A 26,435-nucleotide genomic window follows, 5' to 3' on the forward strand; every position below is an offset into this window, starting at 1 on the left:
ATCAAACCCAGGTCTCCCGAACTGCAGGCAGACTCACCGTCTGAGCCGCCAGGGGAGCCCACAGCTAGAGAAGAGCCTATCAAAACAAAGCATAGACCTAGCATAGCCAAAAATAAAGGAATAAGATACTTTTCTTTAAAGAAGAAAGGCTATTCCTTATAAGTAAGGGCAAGCCAAAAAACTAGTCGTCATGAAGACTGTGCGGCCTCGTTGTCTGGTCACCAGCTGGGACAGGGGGCGTGTGTCTGTGCTCTGCCTGCCTCCAGGGACAAACAGACTCCTTCCTGTCTAAGGCCCGCCTTGTCCTCAGCTGCTACACTTCCGGCCTGCGCTCTGTCCACTGTTAACCAGGCATGCTGGGAGACAGAACCAAATGACCAAAGAGAGAGAAGGAGAGAAAACAGACAACAGAAAAAGCCCCTCATCTCCTCCAGATGTCACCAGGGCAAGGCATGGTTTTAAAATAACCGTGATGGATCATTGCAGGCAGACAGGCGACAAGGTGCAGATTTTCACCTGAAGATTGGAACTTATTTAAAATATTGCTCAGGTGGCAATTCTAAAACTGAAAAAACTACAGTAACTGAAATAAATGTAGTATATAATTTAAACGGAGTGGACACAGCGGAAGAGAGGATGGACAAGGTAGTATCCATCTCAGGAAGTCAGAAACACGACAGATTTGAAACCCACAGAAATGACAAGAAAAGAAATGAGGGCCATGAGGGCAGGTCCCGATGAAGTAGAACAGTTAGCTGTGTTTAGGAGGACAGCCCAGCAGGAGGTAGGAGCCTGGAGCAAAGTGCCGGCTTTGCTGGCATCTCGCTGTATGACCTTGGACGAGTCACATGCCTTCTCTGAACCTCGGTTTCTCATTTCAGGGAAACATGTCTGATGTTGTGTCTAAGTTGTGTCTGACTTCGGGATCCTGTGGCTCCTTTGGCTTATTTCACCCAGTTGACTTGAGAATCCCATGGAGGACACTCCTTATCAGAAGTGTGAATATTACCAGAAACCTAGTGTTCACTTGGTCACTTCACCAGCCAACATAGGGCAGGAGGCTATGCAGAGAGCTAGTATGACATCGCAGCCTTGTGAGAGCTGCCGTGTAGTTTGTACTTAGTCACTCACTTGAGTCTGACTCTTTGTGACCCCATGGACTGAAGCCCACCAGACTCCTTGGCTCATGGGATTCTCCAGACAAGAATACTGGAGTGGGTTGCCATGCCCTCCTCCAGGGGATCTTCCCAAGCGGGAAGTTTAGCAGGCATTAACCAAACATTCACAAACCCAATCTATCCATTCATTTGGTTTGCCAAGTAATGGAAGCAGTTCTTCTCTTAGTGGCTGGTAATCACCACTATCTCCCTATTGTTGGGGGTGAAGGAGGGGAGGGTAGCTTCATTAGGGACCCTCCTTCAGGGAATCCTTTCTGAGTTCTTGAAGGGGCACTGACTTGTGTCAACTTTGAGGGGTGACCCTGTAGGACCGTGACACACACCTCCTCTGTGCATCCCCCAGTGAAGTTCATCAGTCATGTCCAACTCTTCGCGACCTTATAGACTGTAGCCCACCAGGCTCCTCTGTCCTTGGGATTCTCTAGCCAAGAATACTGGAGAGGGTTGCATTTCCTTCTCCAGGGGATTTTCCCAACCCGGGGATCAACTCTGGGCCTCCCGCATGGCAGGCAGACGCTTTACCCTCTGAGCCACCGTTCCAAATTATCCATCTTTTTCTGTGCACCTCTCCGTGCGTCCCCCAGAACTCCTGTCCGTGGCTGAGACATGACTGCGTCTCTGCAGACAGCACTGGGAGCTGGGTCCGCCTCCCCTTCCTTCTCCTCGTCCTTGTTAGGGGAGGCGTAGCCAGCCTTCCTTGCTGTGCACTTGGCTCTGGGAGATCTTTGGCCCGTGGCGCCTTGGCCTCGGTCCCATCTCAGGGGCTCTGGCTGGCGTTCCCCGTGTGTTGCAGGCTGCCTCACTTAATAGAGAACAGACAGTCACGCATTCTTTGTTTCTTCCCTGGGGCAGGGGAGAAGGTGGAGGGGAGGAGGGCGGGGGGAGGGCTGTTCCTACTTTTCCATGGCAGTTTTGTTCCAGGGCTTTTGAGGGTACCAGCCTGGAAGGGTCTGCTGGTAGGTGGGTTTAGAACCAGCACCCTGGCCTCGGAGATGCAGCTACCAGGATGTACCAGATGAATGGATGGGAGGAGGGTGTCACGGTCCCCCCTGCCTCTGCAGCTGGGCCTTGCCCTCTGTCCCAACGCTCACTGCCCCCTCCCTCCAGCATCAGGGTAGAATGTTAATACCTCTCGTGGAGCTGGGACATTGTAAGGGACCTAGCTTCTCATTCACAGTTGTATTTGATCAACATGGTTCAGTAATTATCTGTTGCAGTGAACTGATGCCCTTGGCATAAGGATACAGAGTTCATAAGAGCATCATGGGCTCTGCTCATTACAAGGACAAATGTAATGAGACCTTGTGAGTCAGACCCTCCAGTGAGTCTCCATGTTGCTCAGAGACACTCAGTCTTGATCCTGGCTTCTGAATCTCGCTCACCCTCTTCCCCACCCACATGCATGCCCCTCTTGGATCCCAGGACACCAGCATCCTCTCTCTCAGAGGTGCTGGGGCCTTGCAGGTACCTGGGAAGTTCCCACTTTAGAATCTTTCATGATGGATCCCTGCCACCCAGCCCAAAGCCTGGCACAGCGCAGTGCCCTGGCAAATACGCATTGAGTGAATCAGTTGGATAGATCGTACCTTGGTTGATAGCCTCAAGAAGTGGGCAGAATCTGTGTTGTCAGCTCCGTTTTCCAGTTGAAGGGGTGGTTGAGAGAGGGTCGGGCGCTTGTTCACACTCACACAGCGAATGGGGTTGAGCAGCCTGGTGAGAATCGCAGTCTTCCGACTCAGCCTGTGCTTTTTGGGCCAGCTCTCTCCTCTGACTCAGTGGCTCTTTCCCTTCATCTACGTCTGCGTCCCTTTACACCCTGTGGGTTCCCGATGTCAGGGCCAGGACAATGAGTGGGACTGAGTGTCCATCCTCACGATCGCCCAGCTCAGGGAGGAGACAGACAAGCACACAGCACAGGCAGAGAGGAGCCGGGATGCAGCACAGGAGAGGCCCCCGCTCGGGCCAGGCGTGGGCAGACCTCCCTCCCAGAGTCAAGGGAGCCAAGCAGGGTGGGGTGGATTTTCTGGATGGTAGGGACGGCCAGGCTGGGTGCCGAGGCCGGAACAACTGTGACCTGTGGATCAGTCATGTTGCTTCAAGTTACAAGCAGTCTGCTTTACACAATAAAGGGGATTTATTCTCCGATGTCACTGAAAAGTCAAGGCCCAGGGAGGGTGGCAGCCATGATCAAGTAGGGACTTAACACCGATCGCCTTTTCCAGTGAGGGAGCTAAGTGTCTGGTACAACTCCAGACCTCACATCCAAGCAGCAAACTGGCCAAAGCCGAAGAACGTCTCTTTCCCCCCTCCTCTGCAAAAGTCAGGAGTTTCGCTCCAGATGAATTAGGCTGAGTGCCCATCCCTAGACCAATTACTGCAATAGGAGGGGTGGGAACCCTCTGCCTGCCAAGTTAAATCAGAGCCCGCCCTTGAGGATAAGCAGGTTAATCTGACTCAGATGACAGAGCTGGTTGCTGGACGGAGGAGCAGGGGATGGCTGGAAGGGACGGCTTTGCACACCACTAGGTTCTCCATATAAGTCACGCTGTGACGACAGGTACAAAGTGGAGCAGAAGGCAAATGGGGAGACCTTGCCCCCTGGGCTGAGGGCTCGAGGAAGCAGTAGAAACAACACGTCTTGTCCCCTGGCTATCTCCAGGACAGCGCTGTGGATTTAATCTGATTTTTGAACTGCCCCAGATTCTTTCTACCAGAAAGTAATCAATCTTCCTTTCACTGTCACTTCCCTGGGGGTGTGGGGTGGGGGGGGGGGCGGAAATCCAGCTGGTTGACAGCCTACACGTTGGGATGGCGAAGGTAATTGATCAGATGGATAGAGACAGGGGCATATGCTCAGCAAGGACCAAGGGGAGTCAGGTTCAAGTGCAGAGGTGTGACCACAGCTGTGCTGTGCAGGAGCCCAAAAGCCAGGGAGGTGTGGGGACTTGTGTTATGAGTCTCTAAGGCGTCCCGGTGTGCTTTCTCTGAATAAATGGCTCCCAGCTTTCTCTGTATCCCTCCAAGTATGGTCATCTGGGGCCCAATTAACGGACAGGGTGTCCATCCAAGGCACACTCCTGCCCTGTTCTTGGTACCCCAGCCCCTCCAGGTGCATGGACTCAGAAGGTCTGGGATCCAGACTCAGATCTCACTTCTTCCTCTCCCCATGACCTTGGGCAAAGCCACTTAATCTCTTTGAATCTCAGTTTCTTCTTTGGATAACTTGGGAGACCCCTATCTGGGTGACAACATACTTTGTTAGTTGAGGAATTAGATATGCATAAATGCACCATCCTCTCTGGCTCTTAGTGGCTCATCCAAGAATATCCATTCATACACAGAAAATGGCAAAGGAAAGTGTGTGTGTGTGTGTGTGTGTGTGTGTGTGTGTGTGTGTGTGTGTGCAGTCATGTCTGACTCTTTGTGACCCTGTGGACTGTAGCCTGCCAGGCTGCTCTTGTCCATGGAATTTTCCAGGCAAGAATACTGGAGTCGGTTGCCATTTCCTTCTCCAGAGGATCTTTCCGACCCAGGGATCGAGCCTGAATCTCTTGTGTCTTATCTTCATGGCCCATCCCATAAGTGGAGGTATTATTGTCCCATTTTACAGAAGGGAAAACTGAGGGTCAGGAAGGTTGAATAAATTGTCCCAAACCATTCAGCTGGTAAACCAGTACTTGAACCTGGGCCAGGAAGAAGTCTGGGCTACCCTCTAAGAGTAGCATTTTGGTTGTTGTTGAACTTCAGAATCCAAGAGGGAGTGAAGGAGAGAGAAAGTAGCTTGTGCTCAGCAAGCTCTGTGTGCCCAGCAAGCTCTGTGTGCCCAGCACTGTACATGCATTATTAACTCATTTCACAAACTTTGGTTGAGTGCTTCAATGTACTGGGTTCTGGCTGCAGGGAAGATGTTGGGGGACACCTTCCGTGTCTCTTGGCAACCTTGCACAATAGGCATTAACATCCCACTGTACACATGCACGCACTGAAGCTCAAAAGGTTAAAAAATTGTCACCTGCCATATCGGTGGTGTCGCAACAGAGCAGAAATGGAGGAAGTGGAGAGAGAAAAGAAGGGACTAGGCATTCATCCTGTTTTCTTCCTCTTTCTCTGTGTAGATGACAGCCCCCAGTGCCTTCATCAAGCCAGCTGCTTCCCCACCACATCTCTGGTGACAGCATGGGCAAGACCCAGTTCTAATTAAGGATTGTCACGCACCATCCTTTCTAGAGGGCGGTGGCAGAAACAGCTTCCCTCTGTCCCGCCCCGCGGCCTTTCCTGCGACGTCTTCACCTCCGAGGGACCCTGGACTGTCACAAGGATTAATTATCCCGCCACCCCCTTGGATGGGAAAGGAAATCACGGTTATTAAGTTTTGATTAAAGCTTCATCAAGAGACGTTATCGGCTGTTTGAAGATTGCTGATGAAACAGGCCACTTTATTTCTTGAAAAAACAAATTGCACGCCAGCAGAGCCAACCCACCACGAGTGGTCCACTTAGCCTCTGAGTATTGCGGGTGATGTCCGGCACAGCCTGGTGGCCCTCAGCCTGCAGACGTGGCCGTCAGGAGGCTCTAAATCTCCCTGGCCGTCCCTGTCTTGTCCTGCCCTGCGACTGAGCCTCCATCTCTGGGCTCTTTCTTGGGAGTTCTTCCCCAGTTAGGCCTGGTCTCCTCCAGCCCATCCCTGCCCCGCCCCCTCAGGAAGGCAGAAAAGGCGACCATGAGGAAAAGAACTCTCAAGGTGCTCACGCTCCTCCTCCTGTTCATCTTCCTCACCTCCTTCTTCCTGAGCTATTCTCACACCATGCTGGCCACCACCTGGTTCCCCAAGCAGATGGTCCACGAGCTCTCGGAGAACTTCAAGAAGCTCATGTATTCCAACAGGCCCTGTACCTGTGCTCGCTGCATCGGGCAACGCAGGGTCTCCTCCTGGTTCGACGAGCGGTTCAACCGGTCCATGCAGCCCCTGCTGACGGCCAAGAACGCGCTCCTGGAGGAAGACACCTACAACTGGTGGCTGGTGAGAACCGGGGCTGTGGGTGGGTCTCGTGGGAGGCGGGGTGGAGGCTCCTGACGGCCATACGCTCAGTCCCTGGCGTGCACTTGGGGCCCTGCCAGGCGCTTGGTGAGATTCGGAATATTAGTCATTCATTCATTCAGCATCTATGCATTGAGAATCCACTCTATGTAAATCAGAGCCGAGGGTTCTGTAGGCGTTTCCGGTGTCTGCCGGAAACCGGTGACGTAGAAGGTGGCTTGAAGCTGTAGACGTGGGTTCCATCTTGTTTCTGGAGGCAGAGTCTGAGATCAAGGTTGAGATCAGCAGGGTTGGTTCTTCTAGAGGCTCTCAGACACTCCATCTCACACCTCTCTCCCTGCTTCTGAGGGTCGCTGGTCGCTGCAAATTCCTTGGCTTGTACACACATCCCTCCGGTCTCTGCCTCCGTCTTCACACAGACCCCTTCTCTGTGTCTTGAGCACCTGTCTTCCTTCTTCTGTAAGAACACCTGTCACTGAGCTTAGGGCCTACTCTGTATTCAAGAGGACCTCATCTCGAATTCCAAACTACATCTGAGAAGATTGTTTTTCCAAATAAAGTCCCATTTACAGGTTCCAGGGGTCAGGACTTGGACATATCTGTTTAGAGGCCACTATTTAACTATTACTGAGAAGCAAAAAAGACAGAATCCTCCTCTCATGCAGTTATATTCTGGCAGAGAGAGATGATAACAAACAAACAAGATAGGCTCAGATAGAAGTGCTCGGAGGAGGAACAAAGGGGTTTGTGATAGGGAGGAGCTTGGGGCAGAAGCCTCTACAAATGGGGTCAATGGGAAGGTCTCTGAGGAGCCAGGACTTGAGTGGAGACTAAAGGCAGAGAGGAAACAGGCTGTGGAAGGATCAGGAGAAAGTGCGGTAGGTCACAGGGACAGCAGGTGCAAGAGCCCTGGGGCCGCATCAGCTTGGTGTCTTGGGGGGTGGGGGAGGTGAGTAGAGGAGCTATGTGTGGCCGTGAGCGGGGGGTGCTGCCTCTAGAGGAGGTCTGGGAGCAGGCAAGACCCAAAGCGAAGAGGGTGGCATTTGTGTCTAAGTGCAGCAGAAAACTTCAAGAGTTTTAATCAGGAGAGGTCCATGGTCTGACCTAGTTGTTTGAAAAGTCACTCTGGTTGTCAAATGCAAAATGGATTGAAGGAGAGTGAAAAGTACCCAGTCATTCAAGATGTATTGAGCATCTAGTAGATGCCAATATATTTAGATGGAAAAAAGAGCTTTCCCTTTCTAGGGATGGTGGGAGAGAAGGGAAAATGGACAGTCACAAGACTGAGTGATGGGTGGTAGGCACCCAGGGTCCCTGACTTTTGCTCTTAATTTCCTATATTATATCAAGAATGATTCTGAGGAACTTCATCTTGCTGAGTTTCGGATTGAAGTCATAATAGTCTCCTCACTACGTTTCGCTATAACACTGCAAACATTAGGTTTTAACATTTTTAGTTATTTGCGCTGCTTTAATGGGCAAGGGGTAATGACTTCGCATTTTTTTCAGCATGTACGAAGGCTGAATATTTTCTCACATGGCTGTTTAACATCTTATCCATTTTATTTTAATCCCTACCCCAGTGCTTGTCTGCAGTCCTTCTTTGCTGGAGTTTAGCCTCTGGTAGCCACTTGGTAGGGACTTTGCAGGGGAGGAGGAGAAGCGAGAAGAGGCCTCACCAATAGAAATCAACAGAAAGGAGCAGGCCTTTCGAGCTTCTGGGCTCCTTGACAACACACAGACCACATGTTTTGAATAAAGAGTCGGGACACCACATCTGACAAGCACTTCTGTCCCTCCAGGCAGAGACACAGAATACTGGAATCAAAACCATCCTGAGAGCTCCCGGGAGGCACCATAGCACTGCCTAAATGCCCCCAGGCATCCAGGACTAATCCAGATCTAGGATGCTGAACACAGAGCCCGGCCTGGCAGAAAATGCCCTGCAGGCTGGGGTCTGGCAGGGGGCCAACCACGGAAGGTGCTGGACGCGTCAGTCAGAGGGGCTGGGCCTAGACTGCTCCTCCCCTCTGGTCTGCTGCCTCTTCTCCTGTCTCCAGGTCGAGGTGAAGGACTTGACTGAGGTCACCGGGCAGTCAGTACAAAGCCAGGCCTGGGGCTGTGCCGTCTGCCCCCAGGTACCGTTGTTTTCTGCCTTCTTGCCCACTGCGGCCTCTCCAGACCCACATGGGAGCGAGGGCAGGGAGGCTGGACCAGGGATGGAGGCTTTAGGGGCTGGAAGCTGACAGCCCAGGTGCCTTGGGGATCACAAAATCCCCCACGTCCTTCATATCAAGGTCACGCTGGCTGTCTCAGTTTCTGCCTCCAGGCTCTGCCCTAGGACACGAGCCCTACCAGCAGCGGGCAGGCCCTGGTTGAGCCCTGACTGCAGACGGGGAAATACACTACAGTCCTTGGAAACTAGTCAGGAGAAGGGGAGGAGGCGACTTTGAACCTCTGCCCCACTCTCTCCTGTGTGCTTGTCAGCAGCCCTCTGGGACTTTGCATTGTCATTTCCAGAAGACAGAGAAATCAGGAGGTCCTTTCCCATGGAGGATGGACGCAGCAGGGTGTGACCGGCCTCAGCTCCCCAGGCCAGTGAGGGGACGCTTTAGGGTGCTCATCCCCAGAAACACAGCTAGATCCCCCACTGCCCCCAGTTCTACCCGCTCTGCCCTCCCCCACTGGCCTGAATCTTTCCATCTCTGGACCTCAGTTTTCTCTCCTGCCAATGAAGGTCGGGAACAGAGCCAAGATTCCTGGAGTGTGAGCTGGGGCCCAGGGGTGTGATTCCTGGTGATACAGGGGCAGGGCCTTTAAGAGCATCGCGTCAGGCATGGGTTGGAGGAAGTCATCCCTGCTTTAATTCTCTTTCCATCTTTGAAGTTGCAAGGGTTACATGTGCCTCCTTGTTTCGTGATGCAGCCTTTTAACACCTGCCCGTCTCAGTTCTATTAATAGTGAAGACAGGGCGGCTTGCCTGGGCAAGCAACAGGATGGAGCTGGAAGTGAATAAGGTGATTTTGTTTTCATCATATTGGATAATTACTTTTTTACTTCTGCCAAGTAACTCTTGGCTTTCACGTGTGGCAGAGATATGAGATTGCCTTTTAAAATAAACTTACTCTTTAAAAGCAGTCAATCCTAAAGGAAATCAACCCTGATCATTCCTTAGAAGGACCGATGCTGAAACTCCAATACTTTGGCCATCTGATGAGAAGAGCCAACTCATTGAAAAAGACCCTGATGCTGGGAAAGATTGAAGGCAGGAGGAGGAGAAGGGAGCAATAGAGGACAAGATGGTTGGATGGCATCACTGACTGCATAGACATGAGTTTGAGCAGGCTCTGGGAGATGGTGAAGGACAGGGAAGCCTGGCATGCTGCAGTCCTTGGGGTTACATGACTGAGTGACTGAACAACAGCTTTTTAAAATGAATCAAGGAGTGAGTCACTAATAGGTGAATGGGACAACGAAAGGCTGTCCTCCCAACACGGGTGCCAGCTCTGAGCCTTCAAACTCTGGGTCCCTTGAGACAAAGCAGGCATGTGTGTCACGTAGGAGGCGCTCAGTAACTAACTACTGAGCGCTGGATGAAAGAATGCCACGTGGCTCCTTAGCCCAGCATGCAGCGTCATGCTCCCCGAGGACTCTCTCTGGTCTTGGGTGCATCCTCATGACGTCCGGGCCCTTCCTGGTGGGGAGCTTGGCTGTGGTTTTCAATCCCAGGGGTTGTCAGAGTGTGGTCCCCACTTCACAAGCAGCAGCATCGCCTGAGAGCCTGTAAGAAGTGCCGAATCTGGTGCCCAGATCTTGCATGTTAGCGAGATCCCCAGGTGACCATGTATTCAGGAGCCTGGAGCTGCCCCAGGAGGTCCTATAGGAGCAAGTGTTTGATCTGGATGTGCTTTTTGTCTTCTTGTGATAGAATAGACATCACATGGGCTCTCCAGATGGGCAGTGGTAAAGAATCCACCTGCCAATGGAGGAGACTCAAGAGACTTGGCTTTGATCCCTGGGTCAGGAAGATCCCCTGGAAGAGGGCATGGCAACCCACTCCAGTATTCTTGCCTAGAGAATTCCATGGACAGAGGTGCCTGGTGGGCTGCTGTCCGTGGGATCACAAAGAGTCAGACACAACTGAGTGACTAAACCATCACCACGTACACACCATGTTTATCATCCTAACTCTTTATAAGTGTGCAATTCAGTGACAGTAAATGCATCCATGATGTTGGGTGACCATCACTACTACCCATACCTGGCACTTTCATCACCCCAGCGAAACCCCATACCGCCCCTCTCATCCCCCCAGGCAACCGCCATTCTACTTTCTGTCTTGATGAATCTGGTGACTTCATCTCCTGTAAGTGGAATCATACAAATATGTCCTTCTGTGTCTGGCAAGTAAGTCAGTGAAATAACACTTAGCATATGTGCTTGAAAATTCACCCCTTGGTACTGGATATTGAAATGTCCTTTTTCTTTCTGTTTTCTCTTTAATGACTGAGTGATGTCCCATTGCATGGATGCTCCACATTTGATTTATTCATTCGTTGTCAGTGGACCCTGGGGTTGTCTCCACCTTCTGTCTATTGTGAGCAATGCCGCTCTGAACACAAGTGACCTCGTTCAGGACCCCGATTTCAGGTTTCTTTCTCCTTTTCTTGGTCGCGGCTTGTGGGACCTTAAATTCCCTGACTAGGGATTGCACCTGGACCCTCAGCAGTGCAAGCGCCGAGTCCTTACCACTGAATCACCAGGGAGGTCCCTGATCAGCTCTTTTTAATACTTGGCGAGGGAATCGCGGAGAAACTGCCAAGCAGTTTGCCAGTGTGGCTACACTATTTTACGCTCCCCCCAGCAAGCCCGAGGGCTCCGGATCCTCCAGGCCCTCACCAGCATTTGTTAGTTTCCCTTTTTCTTTTCATGATTACCATCCTGTGTGATGTTCACCATCCTGTGTGATGTTCACAGTAGGCCAGTGCCCGTGGTCCTGACGTCACTGCGCACGGCTCCGCACGCATGTGCCGTGTCTTAGGCTAGACGAGATGCTCGGTGGCCTTACCTACAGCACCCTCCGGGTCTCCCGCTGTGCCTCCTGTTGTGGATGCTGGCTCCTCCCATCCCAGGTGGTGACCAGGTGCCCGGGGACCTCCCCACACCATCCCCCATCCCTGATTTCCTAGACAGTGGCCAGAGCAACAGCTAACCTCACCTTTCTCTCCAGCAACCCCTCCCCTGTCTTTGAGGCTGGTGAGACAGGTGGGACTCACCCCACAGCCACCTCCCCCAACCCAGCCCCAGGGACTGGGCTTTCCACAGGGCGAGGTTCCAGGGCTCTGAGACAGGGGTGGTGTTGGGGGAGACACATTAAGGTGGGCTTATAAAAGCCTGGCTTCAAATTCCCCTTTGGATTCGGGACACGTGCTCAGCGGACTCAGACCCTCCTTCCTTGTGCTGAATTGACAGCACCGTGACCTGGTGATGTGGGAGATGCGATGCTTCTTAGGAGACCGCTCCAGGTTTCACTCTGATGGGGGAGTGGTCTGTGTCAGCGTGTGGTCACCGTGCAGTGTGGCCAGGCTCCCCAAGAGGTGGTGGGCGGACGTGGGTGGGCAGAGGGGGCCTCAAGACGGGTACCCACTCGCCCCACGTTCGTCCCTGAGAGCCCAGCCCCCAGTGCTAGTGCTCAGCTGTGTCTGACCCCGTGGGCTGTAGCCCGCCAGGCTCCTCTGTCTGTGGGATTCTCCCGGCAAGAAGGCTGGAGTGGGTTGCCATTTCCTCCTGCAGGGGATCTTCCTGGGTCAGGGATCTAACCCATGTATCCTGCATTGGCAGGCAGATTATTAAAAGTCAGGGAAACTCCTTAACCCTGGGCCAACCAGGTGGCTGGTCGCCCTCAGGATAAACCCAGTGTTTGCCCGCGCCTGGGGGTCAGGGAATTCCCAGGGTAGTTGACCTTGGGTGTGGACATGAAAATAATTTGTTAAGCAGACAATAGCTCCTTGATGCATCCCGCGAAGCGCTGATTCTTAGGTCTGGACAGACCCCAGTGGTCCTGGGCTGAGGCTGCCGAGTGGTAGGATGGGGAGCAGAGCCGAGGCAGGGGAGGCAGGCACGAAGGGTCACCTGGCCTTTCTTCAGGTGCCTCACTCATACCACCCGGTCTCAAGAGGCCGGAGCTGCACCACATTCATGACAGTGAAAGTGTCATTCGCTCAGTTGTGTCCGCTCTTTGTGACTCTATGGACTGTAGCCTCTGTCCTTGGGATTCTCCAGGCAAGACTGCTGGAGTGGGTTGCCATGCCCTTCTCCAGGGGATCTTCCCGACCCAGGGATTGAACCTGGGTCTCCTGCATTCAGGCACATTCTTTACCCACCAAGCATAGCAGGTGCTCAGGAAGCATTTGTAGACTGAATGAGTGATCTCTGGCCTTCCTGTCTCCCCGAGTGGCTCCTGTGGGGGAGGTGGAGCTCTGTCTCCAGGAGCCTCGGGAGGAGCCAGGTCACCAGCCCCGAGGAGCTCGGAGTCCAGCCTGGCTGACTTGCGTCCCGCGTCCTCTGCCCACAGAAGCTCCAGCGGGAGAAGCAGCCTAATAACCTGAACGACACCATCAAGGAGCTGTTCCAGGTGGTGCCCGGGGACGTGGACCCCCTGCTGGAGAAGGGCTCCGTGGGCTGCCGGCGCTGCGCCGTCGTGGGCAACTCGGGCAACCTGAGGGAGTCCTGGTACGGGCCTCAGATAGACAGTCACGACTTTGTGCTCAGGTGAGTGCGGGCCCTCGCCCCCTGGCCCACCCCGCCGCCCCCACCTGGGCCCCTGGAGCTGCAGCAGGCGTCATGGCTCAGGGTCAGGAGGTCAGGACTCCAGTCGGGGAGTCCAGACTTCCCCAGGGCCTCAGTTTCCCCATGTGCATTGCAGGATGGGGATGAATCAGCAAGGCCTCTCTGAACCCAGAGAGAAGCACCCAGTGGGCAGGAACTCGGCCTGGAGCGGCCTGGCTGGAGGCCTAGACTAACGAGATTCTTGTTTCATCTTTGCAGTCCGTCCCTGCTTGGCCATCCAGGCCATAATGTAACCTATGCTTCTAATGCAAACATAGGTTTCCCTGTCTCCAAGTAAAATGAATGTTCCAGGAAGATGCCAACCTCTCTCCTGGGTTTCTCGTCACCCCAACACCAGGCGCCAGACCCGGGGCACCAGTGCCCAGCATGAGAAACTCAGGCAGCCATCCTCAGACCCCTTCTAGAACTGTCCCCCATGTCTGTGGACTCTGACTTTATGTCTTTAGACCACTCACCTGGCCTCGGGGAGCCTCAGTGTACTGGTGTCCAGTGGGAATGTCTGTGGTGAGGGGGAGAGAGTCAGATTTAGGGTTGACAGGCCCTGAGTTCAAGGCCGCCACTGGGTAGCTCTTATGTTCTGGGATAAATTCTTTATGCTCAGATTAGTTTGGCCATAAAATTAGGACCATAAAATACATATACCAGTTATCGTTAAAGGTCAATGAGGTACATCGCTGCACCGGGACAGAGTCAGCTGTTGGTGGTGGGGATGGTTAGGCTCACCTGAGATCATCCGTGAGAAAAAAGTAGCTAAAGCATCTGACCTATGCCCTCCCTGTGCCCATTCTACAGATGAGGAAGGTGAGACACAGCACAGCCTCTCTGAGCTAAAGCTGACCCTCTAAGTCACCTTTGATGGTGACATGATACCTGTCATCTCTCCCCTCTCCCCCCAGGATGAACAAGGCCCCCACTGCAGGGTTTGAGGCCGACGTCGGGAGGAAGACCACCCACCACCTCGTGTACCCGGAGAGCTTCAGGGAGCTGGCAGAGAACGTCAGCATGGTCCTGGTCCCCTTCAAGACTGTCGATCTGGAGTGGGTAATCAGTGCCACCACCACGGGCACCATCTCCCAGTAAGTCCCCTTGAGGCGTCTGCACGGCGGAGGGGGTCACTGCTCCTCCTTGCTGAGTGAGGGCCTCTGAGCCCCCTGCCGTGGTGGGGGCTCCACCCGCTACAGCCACACTCGTGCTGTCCTGCCTCCCGAGACAGGCTCTCCTAGACAGCAGAGCCCCGCTCCCAGGCTGCCTCCGGCTCTTCCCGTACCCCTCCTCCCATCACCCCGATGCCCCGAGCTCTGGCCTTCCTCCTGCTCATGACTCCCCAGCCACAACACAATAGACCTCTCGGGTTTGCTTCCCCAAAGTGAAAAGTGAAAGTGTTAGTTGCTCAGTCGTGTCCTACTCTCGGCGACCCCGTGGTCTGTAACCCGCCAGGCTCCTCTGTCCAGGGGATTCTCCAGGCAAGAAGACTGGAGTGGGTTGCCCTTGCTTCCCCAATCACCCTGCGAGTCCCCCAGGAGGTGGACCCTGCTGAGCTTTCTCATCTCTGTGCTGCTCCCCTATTATGACAGCACCCCCTCCCCCCGCCTCTCACACTGTCAAAGCGGCTGCTAGGCAGACTGGGTGAGGAGCATGTAGGCTCTGGTGTGAGTCACAGGTCCTGCCTGGACCATCGGCGAGTTAGTTCACATCTGATTTGTTCCGGCCGCTTGGCACGTGTCTCGCTGAGCTCACACTAGTCCTCATGACCTCTGTCCTCCAGGGAGACCTGGAGGCTTGGCCAGGCTCGCACTTGGTCCCATTCCTGCCTAAAAGAAAAGGGGCTTAGTGCCGAGATGGCTGAGAGCCTCCCTATCTGAGGCCTGGTTAGGAAACCCGAGGGATTCGGGGTGCAGGGCAGTGAGGGAAGCTGGCTTGGCCAGAGGAGGGGCTGTATCAGCTAGGGCTCAGCTTGGCCTCCGCAGAAGGGTCTCAAGTTAGCCACGATCGCCCTCTGGTGTCCATAATGGGCTACTGCAGGAGGTGGAGCCCCTTGGTGGAAGAGTGCTTCTCCCCGTGGCCCGCCCGCCTCTCCCCGTGGCCCCCCGCCTCTCCCGGTGGCCCGCCCGCCCCTCCCCGTGGTCCACCTGCATCTCCAGCCCTCTCCTCCCCAGCCGATGCCCAGGCAGCTGACCCTCTCCCCATGCTAAGCACCTGCCTTTTCCTCCTGCAGTACCTACGTTCCTGTCCCCGCCAAGATCAAAGTGAAAAAGAATAAGGTGAGTCAAAGCACAGGTGCCTTGCCCTCTAGCTCAGCCTCGCTTTCAAGGGTCCGCCTGATGACAGAGAGAGCCATCTCCCCACTCTGCCCGCATCTGGCTGCAGAGAGCCCCTGGGCCCCCAGGGTTGGCGGCAGTGGGTGGGCCCCCACTTAGAGAGCAGAGAGAGGAGCCCTGGAAAGTTTCCCTTAAACCTGGACCCTGGACCAGCCCTTGTCACCAGTGCAGATCCTTGGGCTGCCCCAGATCCGCTGAATCAGAAGCTCTGGGTTTTTACAAGCCCCCCAAGGATGCTGACGCTGTTTGAGAGCCACTGCCCTATGGTGTGAGCATCTCAAAGCCAGTCCTCACCTCCTGTCTCTGTATCGCTGTGTTCCCCAGTAGGCCCTGGTGTGGGGTTGGGTAAAATGTGGGCAAAGGGCAAAGGGATGGTGGAAGTGAAGTGTTGCGTGGAGATGAAGAGATAGGTTCAGAGAGGCCAGGCAACTTGCCCAGAGACACACAGCTTGTTCACTGATGCTGTGTGCCGATGTCCTCCCGGGGGTGGCTATGTGACGTTGAGCATGTTACTTATTGTCTCTGAGCCTCGATTTCCCCACCTGTGACACAGGAGAGGGACAGCTGGCATGTGAGGTCATTCTAGGGGCTGAAGGTCATTCAGGCCCATGCCAGGCCAGACAGGTGGCTTGGTGTCTTCCTGCAGGGTGCCAGCAGTGTCCTTGTCCCAGGCCCATGCTGCTCCCTTGGAACCTTCTCCTGCAGCCTCATGTCCTGCTCCTGGCCTCCTTGACTGTTGTTCAGATGCCGCCTTCTCACCCATTCCTTCCTCACCTTTCTCTGCTTTCTTTCTCTCTGTGGTCTCATCCTCTATTCCAGCATCCTCTGTGCATCCGTGATTTAGGTTCAGTTCAGCTCAGTCACTCAGTCGTGTGAGTGTGAGTCCTCTGCGACCCCCATGGACTGTAGCACTCCAGGCTTCCCTGTCCATCACCAACTCCCCAAGCTTGCTCAAACTCATGTCTATTGAGTTGGTGATGCCATCCAACCATCTCATCTTCCGTCATCCCCTTCTCCTCCTGCCTTCAGTCTTTCCCAGCATCCAGGTCTTTTCCAGTGAGTCAGTGCTTTGCATCAGGTGGCCAAAGTATTAGAGCTTCAGCTGATTTCCTCTAGGATGGACTGGTTTGATCTCTTTGCAGTCCAAGGGACTCTCAAGAGTCTTCTCCAACACAGTTCGAGTTCAAAAGCATTAATTCTTCGGCGCTTAGCTTTCTTTATGGTCCAACTCTTATATCTATACGTGACTAATGGAAAAAACATAGCTTTGACTATACGGACCTTTGTTGGCAAAGTAATGTCTCTGTTTTATAAAATGTGGTCTAGGTTTGTCATAGCTTTTATTCCAAGGAGCAAGTATCTTTTAATTTCATGCCTGCAGTCACCATCTGCAGTGACTTTGGAACCCCTCAAAAATAAAGCCTGTAATTGTTTCCATTGTTTCCCTATCTTTTTGCCATGAAGTGATGGGACCGGATGCCATGATCTTGGTTTTTTGAATGTTGAGTTTTAAGGCAGCTTTTTCACTCTCCTCTTTCACCTCCATCAAGAGGCTCTTTAGTTCTTCTTCACTTTCTAGCATAAGGGTGGTGTCTTCTTCATATCTGAGGTTATTGATATTTTCCCCTGCAATCTTGATTCAGGCTTGTGCTTCCTCCAGCCCAGCCTTTCATGATTTAGGTTAGGGTCCATATTGTCCACTAGATCGTACCCCTCCCAACCCCCCATGTAGGGATATGAGCTCTGGGCACTGCTGTCCCCCGTGGACGCAGCAGCGTGCGCCACCTGACGCGTGCCTGGGGTCCTCCCCCAGCCCCTCACCCTGGGCCGCATCCTTCCCTCCGCAGATCCTGATTTACCACCCGGCCTTCATCAAGTACGTCTTCGACAGCTGGCTGCAGGGCCACGGGCGGTACCCGTCCACCGGCATCCTGTCGGTTATCTTCTCACTGCACGTCTGTGATGAGGTAGGAGGCACCCCATCCCCCGCTGCCTCGTGTTCCCCAGGGGGCCGCGAGAGGCCTGCGGTCAGGACCTCCATCCCCACCCCCAGGCCTTTTCTGGGAGCTCAGGTCCTGTCCCCACGGTGGGGCTTGCAGTCTCCTCCATAGGACCTTCCAGGAAGGAGCCGTGTTCTCCTGGTGTGGGAGCTTCCCTGGGCAGGGCCAGGCCCATCAGGTAGCTCAGACCTGGGGGCCGAATAAGGCAGCAGATTGTAATGGGGGAGCTGTCTGGGGCTTCGGTTTCCATCTCGTTTGCTCATTAGAATCATCTGTGCAGCTAGATTCTAGACCCCAGGCCACAGCCCACTTCCACCGGAACTGCTGGCTGGGGACCAGGGACCCAAGGGATCTCCCAGCACCGAGGAGTCCCTCTGCTCACCAAGACTGAGAACCAGTGATTCTGCCAAGTATGCCTTTCCCCATCCGGAGAAGGCAGTGGCACCCCACTCCAGTGTTCTTGCCTGGAGAATCCCAGGGACAGGGGAGCCTGGTGGGCTGCCGTCTATGGGGTCGCGCAGAGTCGGACACGACTGACGTGACTTAGCAGCAGCAGCAGCAGCAGCAGCAGCCTTTCCCCATCATGGACTCACCTAGCTGTCTGCCAGGCTGTGCCCATGTTTCCATCGGCGATCTGGGGTGCTCACTGCCTGTGGGCAGTGAAACAGGAGGGGACCACAGTCCCCCCAACTTCCTCCCTGGCCCGGGTTTAGGCAGGCCCCCCAGTGTCCCTTCTTGTCACCTACGGTCCGTCCTTGCCCCTGCACGGCTCAGAGCTGGAAATCGCAGGTAGGAGCTGTGCTCTGTCACCATCTCCCCCATCCTTCACAGAAACCTGGGGTCCCTGCCAGAAACCATATCTGCCTCTCGACTCCCCCTGCAGCCCCCACCTCCTGTCTGCTGGTCGCAGAGCACATGGGCTTCTGCCTCAGGAGTGCCCTTCCCTCCTGCCCTGGGGTGGCCAGGGCCGTGCTGGCGTTTCCTGAAAAGTCTGCAGTCAGCACAGAGCTGTCTCCTGGTCTGGCGGGCCCCCACCCCTGGAATCTGTCTGCCACGCTGCATCCCACATGGCTATTCCTCCCCCTGAAAGCCTCTTTCCCAGTCCCTTGGGTTTCCCAGGTGATGCTAATGCTAAAGAACCCACCTGCCAGTGAAGGAGAGGTAAGAGACACGGGTTCGATCCCTGGGTTGGGACCCCTGGAGGAGGGCATGGCAACCCACTCCAGGATTCTTGCCTGGACAGTCCTATTGACAAAGAAGCCTGGTGGGCTAGGAGCCGTAGGATCAGAGTCGGACATGACTAAAGCGAATTAGCATGCCAGACCCTTCCTGGTCATCTTCTACTCATCTTCCAAGACCCAGTTAGAAGGTCACCTTGTCGGACAAGCTCTCTGCCTGCTCCAGTCGCCGCGCCCTCCTCGGTGCAGGGAGGCAGGGGAGGGGGCGGTGGGGAAGCCCTGGCGTCAGCCCCTCTTGAGGGCTCAGTTGGTGGCTGCCATAAGTTAGCAGCTCAAGGGGACTGTTACACCTTTTTGTCATCACCTCCTCTCGAATATGGGCAGGACTGTGATTTGTTTCTAAAAGACAGGGTATGAAAAAGTACTTAATATTCGACCCTTTACAGGATAAGTCTGCTGATTTTCGAACAGAACAAAAGCAAAAAAATAACCATCTATTAAACTTCCTACCTTATTTGATCATGAAATATATTATTTTGTGTTAACACTTGTTTCTCCAAGAAGCACATTAATTAAAAATACTTTTGTGGAGAGTTTTGAGGGAAGAAAAGTTAGGATTTACATTGCATAATGTATAAGTAAAATTTTCTCATATATTTTGTCTTTTACCCTAGTTTAAATTTATTAAATGGTGATATGATCATAGAAGCTAGAGAAAAAGAAAACATCCTGGAATCATATAACCAAAAATACATATTTTTGTCTAAGTAGACAATTTTTTTTTTCCTCTAAAACAGTACTCATCCTGGCAAGGGCATGTTGATAAAGATATGATTATATATTGATTAAAAAAAAGAAGCAGCAGCAGCTCCGAGGACTGAGACCTAACTCCCTCATCCCTAATTTCTCCAGCATCCCCCTGAACTCTGACGGGTTTAATGCACACTTGACACAAAATAAAGGCTCAGTAAATGCTTGTCACATGTAAGAAGCCTACCCCCACCCACGCACCAGACAGTGAGGACCTCTGGACCAGGTGAATATCAGCCCAGGGGAAGAAAAGGATAGGTACCTTTTCTTGGTGGATCATACCCACCTCTCCACGGTCGTCACTCTTGGCCCCGTTTCCCAGATGAGGAAAGTGAGGCTCAAAGAAGTGGTTTGGCATTCACAGGTTATACCAGCCGAAGGCAGAACTGGGGCCTGGGGCGGACTGCTGGACTTTGAAGTTCTGCTCTTCAGTCCTTGGAGAAGAGGTTGTACCTCCCTGGAGGTGGACCCAGCAGGCACAGACAAGCAATAGGCTTCCATTATTATGCCTTCTGGCCTTGGACTTGCCTTTGACTCAATTTGCCTTTGCTACCTTGAGCTCCCAGGAGTTCCCGGCTCCTGGAGGCTCCTGGAGGCTCCTGGAGGCTCCTGGAGGCTCCTGGAGGCTCCTGGAGGCTCCTGGAGGCTGTTTTCCCCATTGACCGGCTCTCGCCTTTGCTTTGCCTCCGGCAGGTGGACTTGTACGGCTTCGGGGCGGACAGCAAAGGGAACTGGCACCACTACTGGGAAAACAACCCGTCGGCGGGGGCTTTCCGGAAGACTGGGGTGCATGATGGGGACTTCGAGTCCAACGTGACGGCCACCTTGGCGTCCATCAACAAAATCCGGATCTTCAAGGGCAGATGACGCTGCGAAGGGCTGAGGACAGGCGTGCCACGTGCGACTTCACATCCGGCCCCAGCTTCTCACTGGCGCTGTTCTTCTCCAGGAACTTCGAGGGCCAGCCTCAGGGGTGTGCCCGGGTGCCCCTCACAGCCTCTTGCACCCCAACATTTGGCAGCATCTACTCAGCAAGGTCGCCGACCCCTGCCAGGGCTGCAGAGCAAGTCTCAGAACCAGTCTCGGGAGGGGAGAAACCGCTCCCCCCCCGCCACCCCAGTGCTCTTCTGGGCTGGGGGAGGCGGGAAGACTCTGGAGAGGCCCCATCCAAGGAGTCCCATGTTCTAGAGGAGAGGATGGTCTCCCGGGGGGAAGCACAGAGACTACGCTGCCGAGGGGTCTGGGGCCAACACTCTGATTCTTGCTGGGAAGTTTCTGGGTGAAGATGACCTCCAGGAGAGCCACCCCACCTCCCCTTTCTGCCCAAAGATCATTGACCTGTGGCCAGGAGGGGTCCCTGCCCTGAAGGTCTTCAGAGACTCTAAATGCCCAGGAGATGTCTTTTTCCCAAGTTTCCTCAAGTAACTGATCTCTGTGGTTATCATGACGGCTGAGCACGGGTCTGCGTGCTTCCATGTGCCTTGGTACTGGGGGGAGAAACGCATGCATTGACTGAAATGTGGCAAAAGCCCCAACTTGGGGAAGGAGAGACCCCAGCAGCGCACTCCCCTTGGTCTGTAGCTGGGGAGAGCGTTCTAGTTTCCGGAGCCAGTGTCTGAGCTGCAAGAACGCTCAGTTGGAGCTAGGCTCCATCCAGAGGCCCGTCAGCCATGGATCATACATTCTTGTTTTCATAGACTATTGGATTTGGTGCCCATAACCTTCCAGAGCTTTGTGGCGGAGACGGGGCATCAGCCAGCAGTTGCCCCCTGGGTCAGATCCCCCCTGGCCACCTGTGTGAGGACATCCTAGAAACGTGACCGTCAGAGGCGAGAAGTCATACCTCATCCTTCATGTCCCAGCTGCTCTTTCTTCCTCGTCAGCCTTCCTAATTATTTATTGTTTTGTCTTTTAAATTCAACTGACATCGCCTGCACTTTGTAACTCGGTTATGCTCGCTTCGGCAGGCAACTGAGGTGTGGGCGCTCAGAGCCAGTTTTGTAGAAATCTTCAGACGTGGGGTACTGGGGTGTTTAGGGCTTGAGGGCTTGCTGGTGGGCAGACCCTGGGGTGTCGGGTTGGTAGGTTTGCCGGATGCTATGTATCTCCTTCTCTTCCAGCCCCACTTTCGTCTTCCTCACTGTGGGCTTAGATTCAGTCTCAGGCTAAGAATCTCCTTGGGGCTAGGTGAGAATAGACTCAGTCCCAGGTGGCGCTTGTGGTAAAGAACCCGCCTGCAAATGAAGGGGACGTAAGAGATGTGAGTTTGATCCCTGGGTTGGGAAGGTTCCCCTGGAGGAGGAAATGGCAACCTGCTCCAGTCTTCTCACCTAGAGAATCCCCATGGACAGAGGGGCCTGGCAGGCTACAGTCCATAGGGTTGCAAAGAGTCGGACGTGACTGAAGCGACTTAGCATGCACGCACTGACATTTGATCAAAAAAAGAGAAATTTCTTGCTGTCGAGGGCATTCCCTGAAGGGCCATGGGTGCCTTGAGAAGGTGTGACCGTGGGCTGGAGGAGGATGAAGGATGCCACTCTCAGAGGCCAGGGGTCCCGCCCCACCACGCCACGCAGCCCTCTGCAAGCCCTGCTCTCCGCCTCCTCGTCTCCCTCTGCCAACAGGGAGGGTCCACAGCGGGTATCAGTCATTTACAAGTGTCCCTAGAAGTCACACACCCTGCTGGTTCTTCCCCTAAAGGTTTGCCTGGGGACAGGGTCCAGTTTTTCTTTGATTCTCAAAGATTCAGAATCCAGAAAGTCTTTTTTCAAAAAAAAGAAAAAAAAAAAGCAAGCAAACAAACAAACAAACAAAAATGTTCCAGCGTTAAAATCCTCCAAAACCGAAGATCCTTTTGACTGACAAATGCTTGTCAATTGCTGTGAGGTCACGATTCCCAGCATAAATCCTGAGGCTAGACGTCATGGCAGTCCTTGACGTGAGGAACTCTGCTGGGTGTGTGGGTTGGCTGAATCGCTGCCACCTGGCCTCCACCCCGTCTCTCCCCGCCACCAGGCTGTTCATTGTGACATGCCTTTCAGTCCTCGGGTCCCCTTTTGCAGATGAGCAAAGCAAGGCCAGAGAAGGGAAGGGACTGCACAAGTGAACCAACTGTGAAATAGATCTCGAGCTAAAAGAGGGTGTTATTGGGTCCCTATTAGGCCACCTAGAGGTGGGCTTCCCCAGCCCCTCTGAGAACCGTAGTCAGTGTAAGCTTCTGACTACAAGCCTCTCACCACCCGGCTTCGTTCTCAGGCCGCCACGGGGGCCTGAGGCAAGCTGTGACCTCTGCCTTCTCACTCCCTTCTTCCAGTGGAGGCGATAGCTTCGCGTTTTTCCCACAGCTGGGGCAGACACGGCTTTGTGTCTGTCTCCTGGGCTTACCAATGGCCACCTAAGCGAATCCAGCCAGCCACTGTGGCCAGGATTAACACACCATTGCCTTAAACCAGCGGGGCCCATACCTGGGGTAAGAGTGGCTGAGACCTGGACAAGAATGTTTCCACGGGGGGTTGGCCCCCAGCCAGAGAGTGAGAAGCACCCACAAAGGGAGGCTCTGCTTGGGGCCCAGCATACCAGCCCAGGGCTCTGCCCATTCCGCAGACAGAGCTCCTTGGAGACTAGCCCCGGGCAAGCATTAGAGGCATTCCTGCTGCAGTAATCAGTGCTGAGCCTGAAGCTAAAGAAGCCGGGCTAATGAGAGAGAAAGATGTCAACAAACACCCTAGCCTTCTAGCTCCCCCAGGGAACCAGGAAGCTGCTCTCTGGTGCTGGAGCAAAATCTACGCCTGTAGCCACATCTCCTGGAGCCCCCGGCCTCACCCACGGGAAGGAGAAGAAAGGAGGGCGAGAGGGTAGTGATCTGGGGCAGAGACGAAAGTTCTTGAATGGATGCATTTGGAAACCCCAGCTTCATCAGGTATTGTCCAGAAAATCACCTAAGCTGGGATTAGTGGGAGAAGCCAGATCTAAGGAAATAGGACATAAAAGGGAGAAGCCAGGCAACGAGGGGTGGGCAGGTGATTACTATGGTGGGTGGGAGTTGGGGGCAGGTTCACAGGAGACCGCCCCCCCAAGGCTCGGCTGTGGCCAGAAGGGCCAGGGAGAGGGCAAACCTACCTCGATGCAAACTGGGCCTCTGGGTCCAGGGTGGAATGGAGTCACAGAACGCTGAGCACTGTGATGTTTGCTTCAGCTGTTGCCTTCAAGGCAGCCTGAACCCAGAGAAAAAGTGGAAGACTGAGAACAGCTCACCCTCCCTCACATGGTTGTGGTCGGAAGTGCTTTCTCCAGGGAAGCCAGAGATGGCTGGGGCTCCGGCCACGCGCCATCAGGACCTGCAACTGTTCTCACCCCTCCAAAAAGCTGGGGGCTGTCACTGCGTCCATCAGGGACATCTGGTTTGTGGCAGGGTTGGCCACAGGCCATCGGCTGGTCATCCTCTTGTGGGGTCTGGGCTACTGTGTTTTGAGCCCCCCTGGGGGGCCGTGGGTGGGTACATGACACCTGTGCACAGAAGAGGGTGATGGACGGCTACCAGGCAAGGTGGCATCACACAGTCTGTCCTTACCCAAAGCAACGCGTTTCCTCCAAGCCTGCCTCCAGCCTCCTGTTTCCCTCCCAGCCCATCAGAGATCTGTACTTATGTTGAATTTGACCCTGTTGCTCAGCTTCTGATCTGCCGTCGTCGCCCACCCGCCCAATATCCTGGTCCAGACACTAGCTTTAACCCGGGTCTGTGTCAGGAGCCCCCACTGGGCCCCGGTAGCATGGACGTGGTGCACCGTCGCGCTAGCACTTAACCCAGTTCGTGTCAAAGCCAAAGTTCCCCGAGCACTTTTTCCCTCTTTGCAGTCCTGTTGGTGGGTTGGTTGGTGGTGTTTTAAAGTCTGCTTTCTTCGTCCGCCCCTCCTTGCCTGGCTCCCGTGCTTTGCAGCTGAGTGTTCATCTGGATGCTTTTTTGAATGAAGTTGGCAAGAGTCTGCTTTCCACAGCCTCTGCTCTATTTTTAATTTTTAATTTATTGTTGAATATTTCCAATGATCCAAATCAAAATGAATAAAAGAGAGCTATTTTATCGTTCAGGTGTGTCCGTCGTTTTTCTGTAAGGGCCGTGTCTTGCTGCGGCCTCTCAACGTCTCCATGCAAGAGATGCTTTGAGTCTTAAAAGACACCTCCGGGGTTAGTGTTCATCCTGACCAGGTACCCAGAGGCTCAGGACATGAAGAGCTAGCCTCTGCTCAGATGCAACTGTGCCTTCTCCCTGCTGTGTGACTAATGCCAGTCACCCAAGCCCTCTGAACCTCAGCTTTCTCATCTATCCAATGCGCACCACCGCAGGAGCTGTCAGACGGGGTGTGAGGTCTAGAATAAATGTATCCTAGGAGGCTGGAGGAGATACATGCCCGCTCAGTGCACTGAGCATTTGCTGAATGAAGTAGCCTGATGTGGGCAGAGTTCGTGTCCCTCCTTCCCGAAGAGATGGGCACATCCATGTATGGGTACAAGTGCGATCCAGAGTCGGCACAAATCTCCCAGGTTTTAGAATAATTCCAGCAATCCAATCACGGGACTACAGAATGGAAAGTAGGTGTCAATAATACTACCTCCCAGTTGGTACAGCGCTTTACAGTTTGCACACTCCCTCCCTAGGGGTGATCTTGAACTTTCTCAACAACCCTGCAGGGCTGGCGAATGGCAGCAGGCAGTTGCGGGCAGAGGTGATGTTTAAGCCAAGACTTCCTTCCCTCTCCAGATCTGGGGCTCCCTGTTCTCTTCAGTGACACCTCCCCAGTCTCTTGACAAGCTTGTGGTGACCTGAAGGCAGCTCAGGAGGCGGGACGGTGCAGAGATTAGCACAGGCGCTCCGGAGTCAGGCTGCTCAGGGTACTGCGTATCAGCTATGTGAACTTGAGCACGTCGCTTAACCTCTCTGTGCATATTTCCTTATGAATAAAGTTGGGACGGGGCTTCCCAGGTGGTGCTACTCGTAAAGAATCTGCCAGTTCCAGAGATACAGGAAACTCGGGTTTGATCCCTAGATTGGGAGGATCCCCCAGTGGAGGAAATGGTCACCCACTCCAGTATTCTTGCCTGGGAAATTCCATGGACAGAGGAACCTGGCAGGCTACAGGCTCCATGTGACCTGGGGGTCACAAAGAGTCGGACAAGACTTAGAGACCAAACAAAGTTGGAGTGTTGAAGTACCATCCATGTAAACGTGAGTGAAAGTGATAGTCACTCAGGCATGTCCGACTGTTTACAACCCTACAGACTGTGGCCCACCAGGGTCCTCTGTCCATGGGATTCTCCAGGCAAGAATACTGGAGTGGGTTGCCATGCCCTTCTTCAAGGGATCTTCCAGGATGGAACCCAGGTCTCCCGCATGGCAGACAGATTCTTTACCATCTGAGCCACCCAGGAAGCTGTAAACATGCATTGAGAGTTAAATGAATTATACCATATCTGGGCCCTGATCTTATCATTTGTTGACTGAAAAAATTACTGACCTTCCATCAGAGACCTATGTTCCCCTAGGTATGTTCCTGGTTGGTGTCACATTAGAGCTCTGCAGAGGGAATGCCTACCCACTCCCGTATTCTTGCCTGGAGAATTGCAAGGACAGAGGACCCTGGTGGGGTTCATGGGGTTGCAAAGAGGCGGACAAGACTGAGCTACTAACACTCCCACAACCATTCTATCACAATGGAGCTGTAATGTGGGCACACGGCCACAAGGTGGCGACACACGAAGTCAGGCCCCACCGGATGAGCTCAGCCAGGTGGGAACTCACCCTCCCTTGTCCTAGGCGGGAGCTGCCAGCAGGGGACAGAATCAGCCAGGATCCTCCATAGGTGGTCCCGAGGATGCAAAGGCATTTCTTTGGGACCCTTCAGGCACCCGCTGGGTACAAGCCAAAGCCAGCTTGCTCTGCACCACTGACCCTTCCCGCAGAAGCCGGTCCCCCAGGATTTGGCTGTGGGCCCACTGACGAAATACACCCAGCAGCATCCCGCAGGCTGCTCCAAGCACATGCTTGACTGTTTCACAAAGGGTTAACGGAA

General features: G+C 53.8%; 1 protein-coding gene across 10 annotated transcripts in view; it reads left to right on the plus strand.

Moving 5' to 3' along the window:
• ST3GAL1 (ST3 beta-galactoside alpha-2,3-sialyltransferase 1) overlaps positions 1 to 24,453 on the plus strand; it is an 89,985-nt gene extending 65,532 nt beyond the window's left edge. For 9 of the 10 annotated variants that reach the window (XM_042254068.1, XM_060419993.1, XM_060419992.1 and 6 more), the window contains 6 exons: positions 5,294 to 6,198; positions 12,791 to 12,987; positions 13,962 to 14,141; positions 15,281 to 15,326; positions 17,231 to 17,350; positions 20,065 to 24,453. In XM_042254068.1, coding sequence (XP_042110002.1) covers positions 5,899 to 6,198; positions 12,791 to 12,987; positions 13,962 to 14,141; positions 15,281 to 15,326; positions 17,231 to 17,350; positions 20,065 to 20,238 — 1,017 coding nt within the window. In that variant the 5' untranslated portion in view covers positions 5,294 to 5,898 and the 3' untranslated portion in view covers positions 20,239 to 24,453. Of the gene's footprint in view, positions 1 to 5,293; positions 6,199 to 12,790; positions 12,988 to 13,961; positions 14,142 to 15,280; positions 15,327 to 17,196; positions 17,351 to 20,064 lie in introns of those variants that run through there. The other variant, XM_060419996.1, reaches the window with a different exon arrangement.
• Positions 24,454 to 26,435: the final 1,982 nt, after the last annotated feature.

This window comes from Ovis aries, chromosome 9 (assembly GCF_016772045.2).
Source record: "Ovis aries strain OAR_USU_Benz2616 breed Rambouillet chromosome 9, ARS-UI_Ramb_v3.0, whole genome shotgun sequence".
NCBI classification, from domain to species: Eukaryota; Metazoa; Chordata; class Mammalia; order Artiodactyla; family Bovidae; genus Ovis; species Ovis aries.